The following is a 10849-nucleotide window of genomic DNA, read 5'->3' on the forward strand; positions in this document are numbered from 1 at the left end:
TATTTTACGAAAATGGCAGCAAGTAAAATATTTTTTTAACTTGATTACGAAAGTGCCACCGCGTAAAGAAAATATTCATTAGTGAATTTTAAGTTCTATAACGGTTCTCAAGTATTTAACGGTTGACGGTTCTCATGTGAACCCACCAATAAATGCTACATATCATAACACATGAAATAAGGAAATAATAATACTCACATTGGATTTGAAGGCAAGTATGAAGCGGGACTGATCCGACAACGCAACCTGAGTGTTGAAGCCGTTAGAATATCAATACTTCCATCTTCAAGAGTCACATATATTGTTTGGCTATCACACGAATAAGCAGCATGTGTGATTGCACCAGTCGCCTCCAGCGGGCCCCACTAAACACGTAGCATAAGTTATCATTAATTAAAAAACAAGCATGATTCCCCACTAGATTCATTTCAGATGAAGATACATACCTGCTTCAAACATTCGAATCTAGGAGCTTGAAAAATAGCAATCTGAGTTTCATGAGCAACTAACAAATGCATTTGATCTTGATGAAACTGCACATGAGTCTCAGCATAAGGAGCGTGAACGCGTCCCCCAGGAGTATATAAGTGTCTGGTTAATTGCTTCTCCCATCCATCAATACTCCACACACACAACTGCAATTAAATAAAATCAATAATACCCTTTTTCTATTATGTGAAATGACAGTGAACAGAAATATTACCTGAGAATCAGCACCAGCAGATACCAGGATTTTCAGAACAGTGGAGAATGCAAGGCCTGTTATTCGTTTATAATGGCCTTTAAGCTTTGATTTGACCTGGTCAAACAGACGATAATTGATTACTTTATGTACTATCGACTTGGAATTTTAATAAGAACAAAATATAAGATATTGAAACCACCTCATCGACGCGGACATTATATATGTGGATAGAGCAATCATCCATGCCTACGGCAATCATATTATTATCTAGTGGATGAAAGACCAGAAATGTTGCTACAGGTGGAGGAGACATAAATGTAGTCATAACCTGCATATAAATAAATAAGTAAATAAGGATGTACTATTGCGATGAAAATTTATTTCAATATGGCATAAATATTATTATTACCTTAAATGTCATCATATTAAACAAGGAAATCTTTCCACCTGAAGCAGACGAACAATACGAGTCGTTTTTCGATAATGCAAAGCACGCAATCGAATCCTCAGTGTTTGTGGCACTAATATCATTTGTCATTAATATACCACTAGGCGGTTGCCACATCTGAGGGATCACGCTGGTGGTTGCCTAAAATAGCCAAATACCCATTATCACTAACCAAAAATTAACTTAATAGAAAGATTAACAAGATTTAAGAAAAAAAATACCTTCCCGGTAGAATTGTTATCGGTTTTCGGCCATTTCCATAGTTTATGAACCGCATTGGCTGCTAGCGCTAAAACCGCAAGTCCTGAATTCGTGTACATCAATCTCCTGACCTGTAACGAAAAAAAGAAAAAGCATCATGTAACAGGTTAAATTTTTATAAATCGTATCGTATCTACTTAGTTAAATATTATAAAGTGTACCCCCATCGCTGAAGATGTATTATCAGGAAGCCTTATACAACGAAAATGTGACGGTTCTGTGATTTCTGTCACTTTCCCCATTCTAGATCTGTCGGTAACCTCGTCTCCAATTCGGGGCCTTTCTACCAAATTCTGATTCTCATTATTCTATAATCACAATTTACACGGCATGAATGTTTAATTAATACACGTTATTAATGAGCACAAAACTTAGGATAATATATATATATATATATATATATATATATATATATATCAATATATTAAAAACACTAACACTCACTGTCATCGTTATGGGAGGCATTGTGGTCAACACAGCAGGACCAGGTGGGGTCAATGCAGTAATCTGTTCATGTTTTTAAATTAGTGGGTAAATTTAATTTAATGGCCTGAGTTATGAAAACAAGAATAATGATGTTTTTACCTTTGCAGCAGATGAAGATGCAATTCTAGAGGCATCAAAAGAACGCTTCTCAACAGTTTTAAGAAGCCTGACCCCATCTGAATTTGCTAGAATTTTTATTCCGTTATTGTTTGTTGAAACAGCCAATAATATTCCTTCTTTGTTAAACCGAACACAAGGTGAAGCCTGTAAATGAGTAATTTATTAACCGTTATTATCAGCAAGTAGAAAACGGTTTGTTTTAATAAACATAGGCCTGCAAACGAACCAAAGGGACACGAACGGAGCATGTTCGTGTTCGTTTTTTTAACTTTAATGGAACACAAATAGTTAAACGAACAGGGTTTACTTGTTCATGTTCATTCGTTAAGAAAATTAGCATGCTTGTGTCCAATCATTAACAGTATAATGAACAGTTTATGAACATAAAAGAACGAATATAACCGAACATCGATGAATAAACATAACTGAGCTAAAACCCATTCTAAGTAAATGCCAGAAACAATCTATTGGGTCTGAAAGTAATTAAAACTACTCTAAATTGTAATGGGCCTAAAAGTTGTAATGAATATATTAACAAATGTAGACGAATGCACAGGAACATAAATGAACACAAAATGTTGTTCCTGTTCGTTCGTTTATTAAATAAACGAACTTCTCACCGAACGGTTCACTGAACGCTCGGTTCGTTTACAGGCCTAAATGAACAAATATGATGATGATGATAGATTATTATTACCGGTAAACCACCATCAGCATCCATGACCATCAACAGGTTAGCATTGTCCATATTCCAATACTTAACCAACCATTCATCACCAGCAACAATGTAACGGTTTTTTGTAGTGTCAAACTGTACTGGCCTGTTGGCCCGTTTCCCGAGCCCATTATAAGTCTGTTTGATAGAACCTTCGGTTTCATTCCACTCCACAATGAACGAGTGTCCTTCTTTATTCGTCCCACATGAAAATAACCGGGTCCCGTCGTCACTATATGCCATGGTGGACGGTGAATGACCTGGCGCAGAATAGTCAAGTCTTGACCCCATGTTGTCATACAGCCACACTTTTATGCTCCCATCAGTTGCGGTTGAGAAAATAAACTAGTTTTGGAGAAATTAAGGTTATTGAAATACTAGGTAATATGAAATTATGAATTTGAAAGAAACAGTATGATACCTGAATGTTTTGTCTGAAATGTGGGCAAACACAATATACAGGTGCTTCGTGGCCTTCAAACTGATTCTCTTTTTCACCGGTTACTGCGTTCCATACCTGTATGAAACTTTATATTATACACAGTCGGTTTTATAATTTTATAAAACTTTAAATGAAGCAAAAGTAATGAGATATATATTAACCTTTATTAATCTATCATCTCCACATGTTACAATGCTGAGTGTTTGATTCGGGAAAGAAAAGGCAAGATCATTAACACTGCCATTGTGAGCCTCAATCTATATCAAACCAAATCGAGTAAAACTCAAAAAAAATGAAAAAATAAAAATAAAAATAAACTATGCACGTGTTATATGACGAAGCGAACTACCTCCAAGTGATTTCTTATATCACCATCACCATGATATGAGTATATCTGCACAATGTTCTTCGAGTATGCAACACCTATATGAAAGTTCATGATATTCAAATATTAAAAGGTCAAACCTAAAGTCAATGCCATTTATATTCATGTTATATGGAAGATTGCAATGATTATCAGGTTACCAAGCAGGGTTCCATCAGGGCTCCAAGTTACACGGTTGACTGCTGCAGTATAGTCATTGGGCAAAGTTGACTGAAAGGACGCTGAACGAGCAGCAAGATCCCAAATCTTAAAATTCTTGTGAGCAAGCTTGTCTTGGGTACCTAAGTCCCATATCGAAAACTCTCCCGCGTTCGTTCCAACTTATGATTACCAACACAAAACAAGTAACCGCATTAAATAAATGCCAAGAATTGAACATTTAAGAAATTGTAACGGTATAATAATATGTTTTCACATATGGGAACTAACCAAGAAGCAGGGCTTGCTTTAAGGGGTGAAAATCCATACTCTTGACAGACGAACTCTGATTTAGTGTCATCACAACCGCTTTCGGGAGATCTTCAGATGAATACGAGCTTGAGCTTTGACCGCTGTAACCAACGGGTAACACGTTTACAGGCACCTGTAACAAGATCAAGGATATTCACCGTTTAGCATGTAGTTGACTTTTTCATTTCAAGAAAATTAGTGTTACAAAAAATAAACCGATTCAAGTTAGTGTTTACACATACGCATACTTCATCAGATGGCCCAGATGCCTTTGTTCTTTTGAGTACATGTTCAGGGTCACCAGTTTGATACTCAACAGCTGGACCGCTAGCAGGAGGAGTCCTGGCGCGCTTTGGTAGAGCTGCCAGTCAGCAATAAAGTAAGCAAAATGCAAAAACTCAGAATATTTACAATGCAATCAGTACAAAGTACAAAGGCTTGATTCGCCAGAATATTAGGTAACACTAAACCTATCGGTCCAGCCGAAGCTGATGGATGAGCCGCAACTTGATTCGCCATCCAACTAGTAAGATTTGAAGGCAGAGGTCCTGGTGCCGGTGCTGGTGCTGGTGCTGGCGGAAAAGGCTTGATACACAAAACAAGAAAATAAAATTCAAACATGCGTTGAGCATGATATAGAATAAATATGACTGTATGTATCAACTTACACCAGGAACACCCGTAGGTGGAAACCTCGGTACAGCTCCCAACAATGGACTGGTAACAGGGGATTGAGCAAGTGCACTGTTTGGCTGTGACAGATGTGAGGGCCCACAACAATGGTCAACAAACAGGGTTTTGATATCCGGATGTGGTTTCGGGTTTTTGCACAGTTGATGCTGCCAGTTCAAACTACAATCAAAGATAAAAATACAGTTCAAAAATCATATAAGTCAAGAGTTGAAAAACAAAACTGAGATACAAACCTTTGATTGATGAGTGTCCTCAATCGTGAACTCCTTACGTTTGGAAAAGTTAGCTTATCGCGTAAAGCGGGATTTGCTTCAATCAACTTTTTAAGTTCACCAAGCATTATCACTCTAGCAGACTTAACATCTCCATATTTGGATAGCTGTTCGTTCTCTCTGAACACGCGTTTTGAGCATTTAATAAAAGATAAATTTCAAATCATATAAAAACCATTAACATCAAAAAAATGGAAGCCATTAATAATGCGTTCACCTGAAGTTTTCCAAAGTCAAAAGCAGAGCGATTTCTTTAAACAACTCGTCATTAAAAGCCGAAAACACTTTCAAGTCCTTCACTAGAATTGCAACAGCTGTAGCACTATCCTTCCTGCAAATTAAACACGTGTTAACAATAAACAACGTGAATAAAAAATCAAATCTAGAATCTATAAAACGCATTTAAACATACCTATCTAATGCTTCCAAATACTTTTGTTTCTGTATCTCAAAGAATATTTTCATTGAGTACCGGTTATCTTCCACTTTAGTAAATGCAGACATATACTTCACAACATCATCCCATTCACCATTCTTTACAAGCTCTTCAAAATATCGCATGTTGAAATAAAAACCTGATTCCACCTCCAACCTCCACAACAAAACAACTCAATTTCACATAACAATAACCACACTGCATACAAATTCAGATCCAAAATCATTGAAAATTTAAGCCCTACCTGTGAGCAGTGTCTTTGAAGTTCTCTTCCTCAAGAAACTGAAGCATTAAAAGCACAAGCTCTCTGCTCAGAGACAGCATGATATCCAGTCTTCCCCAAAATCTACAATCAGTTTAATCGGAAATGTATAATCACATACACAAACACAAACATGAACAATTACAACTCACAATTTACAATCAAACACAAACTGTATAACCTAAATCACCGTAAAATCTCAACAAACCTAATTAAATTCTGTGCATTCAACCATAAAACCTAACTTTCCGAAACTCGACACGTATATAACCGATAAAGACATACATGCCATCATAATGAGTGTATAACCATACATAAGTACACAACAAATTAGCAAACTACATGAACAGAACAATCCGTCTGTGTATGTGTCTAATTCTAGGTAAAAAATCAGAAATGTATAAACACAAGCATGAGCAATTACAACTCACAATTCACAACTTACAAAAAAAAAATTACAGATCTAAATCGGCAAAACACAAACTGTATAACCTAAACCTAATTAAATTTTGTGCATTCAACCAGAAAAACTAATTTTCCAAAACTCAATACGTATATAAACGATAAACGCATCCATGCTAGCTTAATCAGTTGATAAACACATACACGCTAGATACACAACAAAAATTAACAAACTATATGAACCACCGGTGTGCGTGAGTATTTTAATTCTAGGTCAAAAGTCAGAAATGTACAAACACAAATACAATTACAATTCACAATTTACATATGACAAGCCTCTGAATCGACGTTATTCAAACACGAACTGTATAACCTAAACCTAATTGAATTTTGTGCATTCAGCCAGAAAACCTAAATTTCTGTAGCTCGGAACGTATACGAACGATAAACACATACATGCTAGCATAATCAATGTATAATAATCATGCGTAAACACACAACAATTCAACAAACAATATGAATATGAATATGAATATGAATATGGAGAATTATGAAGAATCAGAGAGATATTTAAGGGAATCGAAAGAGCTAATATTTATTACCTTCAAACCGGAATTCAGATCGGAGGGTTTCGCAATTCTAGAGAGAGAAAGTAGAGAGTTTTAGAGCGAGAAGAAAGAGCCACCCAGAGGAGGTATTTATAGTGCTGGAAGACTCACTCGACTCCAATAATAATAATTATTATTATTATTATTCTTATTATAAAAAGAAAAAACTGGGGGTTTGATAAGTCGCACTGCTTATTAGCATGTTGGATAAGTCGATGCTCTTATTGTTTGAAACCCACATGCTATAAGTTGGACCAAGATTTATTATTATTTTACAACAAAAAGTAATATTTTTAAATGTTTGGGTGTAAATACTGCTGGAAAATTAATGAGAATTAAAGATCAGTTGTATTAAAAGTACATAAATCTTTATTATTCTAATTTAATTTAATGTATCATTCTTTTCTATTAAATTATTAATTATATATCACCTTTGAATATGATTCAACGATATCACACGTTAAATGTTAATCTTATACCATATTATATTATATCATATTATAAGTTATTACATCGTATCATTTCATATTATATAATTATAGCGTATTTTATTGTATCATATTATATTACTTTATATGCCTCTAATAATATAATAATTTTTAAATTTTTATACACGAGTGTATACACTGTGAAGTCATATTTATAAATAATAAAAATTAAAGTTAATTAGGAAGTCAAGAAATGATTAAAGCTAATTTATTTTTTAGGTTTTTCATGTGATATTTGTAAATACTGTTTAAATTATTTTATATCTTTCTCTTATATTTTTAGGACTTCTACATATAATACAAAATATTGTTATTTAGAAAACGGATTATTAAAAAAATACTAATACAAAAGGAAAAAGATAAAAGTAGTTGAAAACATTTCCATGAATAACTTCTAATTTGAAATGATGATTACCAAGTCAACAAAAGAAAGATATCTCCAACTTTAATATCAGGAAAATTTGGTTAATCTTTTCAATTAAATGTTTTGTATTCATGATAATCTTATTTCTTTAAATGAAAAGGAGATCCACTTTTTTATCTTATATTTATGATATTGTGGTGTTTTTACGAACTTTTAACATTGTTTTTTTTGTCCTTAATTTTTGCTCACGTGTTTCTTGGACTGCATTCCTTCAAAATTGTTTTGTAAACTTTATTTTTTTATCATATTTTTATCTATTTCTTTTAACATTTTCTAAAAGCTATTTTAGCAAGTTTATATAACATTAAATTTCCGAAATATTCGAAAATTTGACTATCCAATATTCGGATTCGGATAGTGATTTTGGGGGATATACTTCAAGTTAGATGTATTTACGTCTAGTTTAAACATATTTTAGTTCATCTTAGATACCCTTCTAATGATGTCGCTCTAAATTATCATAAATATTTCACGTTGGAGTTGTGTCCGGGCTCAAGTTGTTATCTATATTTTTAAAGCATCAAGGTCATGTTAAGAAATTTTTTTATTTTACAAGTTTCACAAATTTTGATATATATAAAACAGCACTTAATACATTCACTTTAAAAAATAATACATTTTTTTAAAGAGTAAAAATATCTTTTGTAACAACTAATGAATGTTATACATTATTTAATACGTATTTAGTTCACTACATTCAAGTGGATTATATTAAAGACATATATGCACATTTAATAATTATAAAAGTTAACTATTATTTAAATTATAATAATATCCAAATATAGGGAAAATCTTAAATGAAAATTGTGAGAAGATTTATGAAAAAAAAACTATTAAAAACAATTCAAAAAATAACAAGAAACTCATAACTCAAAATATAAATTAAAAAAAACTAAAACATTTTCCTCGTATTTCTTGTTCAAAAAATTAAAAAATTAAAAGACAAAAAAGACACAATGACAAAAATAGATTAAAAAAAAGCATAATGATAAATAAAAAAACACAATAAATCACAAAATATAACACAATATCAAGGAAAAAGACATAACGTAACGGAAAAAAGACACAATCAATAGCGAAAATTAACATAAAACACAATGATAAGTAAAAAGACTCAATGATCTTTTTTCCTTAACGTTGTGTCTTGTTTTTTAATCAATAAAGACTGTGGAAACATTTTGGGTTTTTGTGCTTTTTTTTATATTTTGAATTATGATCTTTTTAGAGGTTTTTTTGACCACAAATAGTTTTCATCCTTATCATTTTTGTCCCCCTTGACCCTCCAAATATAATATGTGTACGCAAGTCAAGGTAAATGTCGGGTTAGATTTAAGTCTTATAAATCCGTCGCACGGGCCATCCACTAGTTATTTATTACATATTTGTCTTTACAAATAAAATACTCATGTATACTAGCAAGACTACAAACTCATTTACAAACTCAAATTTATTTTTACAAATTACAAACTCATTTATAAGGCCGGCTTAAAACCAAATTTAAAAAACTATGTCTGTAATAACAAACAAAATATTCAGATGAACTTACATTATTTTTATAAAAATAATAAAATATATCAGAGCGTCTCATTACCATATGCACAATATGTTGTTTTTATAAACTTGTTAATAAAATGAAACTTTCTTGCATTAAATACAGGGAAAATTCCCAAAATAGCCCTATTTTGAAAATAGATTCCAGTTTTATCCTCAAAACTTAATAATTTTAAAAATGGTCATCTTTAACTCATCTTTGACCATGTGTTAGGAAATCTAACACGTCTTTGACAACATGCTAATGTTGTCAAAGACGTGTTAGATTTCCTAACACATGGTCAAATATGTGTTAGGCTTCTAAACACGTAGTCAAAGATATGTTAGCATCAAACGCATACTCAAAGATATGTTAGCTTTTTGTTTATTTTTTAATATTATACTTTTATAACTAGTTTTACTTATATTTGTTTTTCTTCTATAACTTTTAATTTATAAAATTTTATATTATTTCGAATATACCGACGAGAAATGTTTACTTTTATCTACGGACCGACATAAACTTTATTTAAAACGAGCGGGGTCAAATTTTATTGAAAATTTCGATATTGATTTAGCACGACTCGAGTTTGAGTAAGTTTATGTCAGTCAGTAAGTAAAAAGTAAGCATGTCTAGCCGGTATATTAGAAATAATATAAAACTTTTATATATTAAAAGTTATAAAAGAAAAACAAATATAAGTAAACTAGTTATAAAAATATAATATTAAAAAAAACTAACAAAATGCTAACATATCTTTGACTATACGTTTGGTGCTAATATATCTTTGACTACGTGTTTGGAGGTCTAACTCATCTTTAACATTGTGTTAGGAAATCTAACGCGCCTTTGACGACGTGTTATGCTAACATGTCGTCAAAGACGTGTTAGATTTCCTAACGCATGGTCAAAGATGAGTTAGAGATGGCCATTTTTGGAATTATTAAATTTGGAGGACAAAACTAGAATCTATTTTCAAAATAAGGCTATTTTGGGAATTTTCCCTTAAATACAGGGTTGAGTTATTCTACAAATGCCAACAAAAATGAAAAGTGTGAGAAGTCATAATTAAATGACATATTTCACAATTACTGTTCACAGCGCCCTTGACTAAACTAATCTAATAGAAAGTCAACGCGTTTTTGTTATGCTACTAATACTTGTACTTGCTCTGCTATTCTGCCCCATCCTGGCTGAGGAAGAGTTACGGGCGCGTAAAACAAAAAAATACGCTGATGGTATCATAATTCAACCAACTGAGGTTATTCTAAGCTGTAACTTCAATCAAATAAGAATAATTTCTTTCATTGGTAGACTATTCCAGTAAAGTAAGACGGAATCGAATCCGGTTCCCATATTGATTTCTTAGTTCGTATCAATTCTTTTTTTGAATATTGAATTTTTTAAGATCGAATAGACGGACCATTTTTTCTTTTTTTCATGAGAATGAATATGTTTTTATGTTATTTCGTACTGTAGAATTCTTTTCCTTGGGGGATCATTTTCCCGCGAGAAGTAATGTGAACAATGATAGAATGCATTGCTACCTATGTCTAGATAGCGGATAAATGGAAATTTTATTGATAAAACCTTTTCAATTGTAGTCAAGTGGGGATCAAAAGAAAAAAGGTATATGTTAGGGCTCGGATTTTCAGTATCCTAGGCAATCAATATGTTCAGGATAACCCCAGGATATGGTATTATCCAAGATAACAGGTATCCTAAATATATTATATAATTA

General features: G+C 32.4%; 1 protein-coding gene and 1 long non-coding RNA gene across 2 annotated transcripts; both read right to left on the reverse strand.

Moving 5' to 3' along the window:
- Positions 1-206: 206 nt before the first annotated feature.
- On the reverse strand, positions 207-1657 carry LOC143617909 (uncharacterized). Its single transcript, XR_013150911.1, has 3 exons — positions 1095-1657; positions 704-1013; positions 207-635 (listed from the first exon to the last, which is right to left on the reverse strand). It is a non-coding gene; the product is annotated as an uncharacterized LOC143617909 (long non-coding RNA).
- A 40-nt stretch (positions 1658-1697) lies between these two features.
- Positions 1698-5727, reverse strand: LOC143617908 (topless-related protein 4-like). The gene is made up of 14 exons (XM_077090311.1): positions 5175-5727; positions 4919-5077; positions 4661-4844; positions 4418-4577; positions 4235-4353; positions 3972-4146; positions 3683-3862; positions 3507-3580; positions 3319-3414; positions 3137-3232; positions 2698-3060; positions 1980-2144; positions 1835-1901; positions 1698-1702 (listed from the first exon to the last, which is right to left on the reverse strand). The coding sequence occupies exons 1-14, from the start codon at positions 5357-5359 to the stop codon at positions 1698-1700; spliced, it is 2028 nt and encodes a 675-aa protein (XP_076946426.1). The 5' UTR covers positions 5360-5727.
- Positions 5728-10849: the final 5122 nt, after the last annotated feature.

This window comes from Bidens hawaiensis, unplaced genomic scaffold (assembly GCF_021521415.1).
Source record: "Bidens hawaiensis isolate Kalapana, Puna unplaced genomic scaffold, B.hawaiensis_p1.1 tig00060252_1, whole genome shotgun sequence".
Taxonomy (NCBI): Eukaryota; Viridiplantae; Streptophyta; class Magnoliopsida; order Asterales; family Asteraceae; genus Bidens; species Bidens hawaiensis.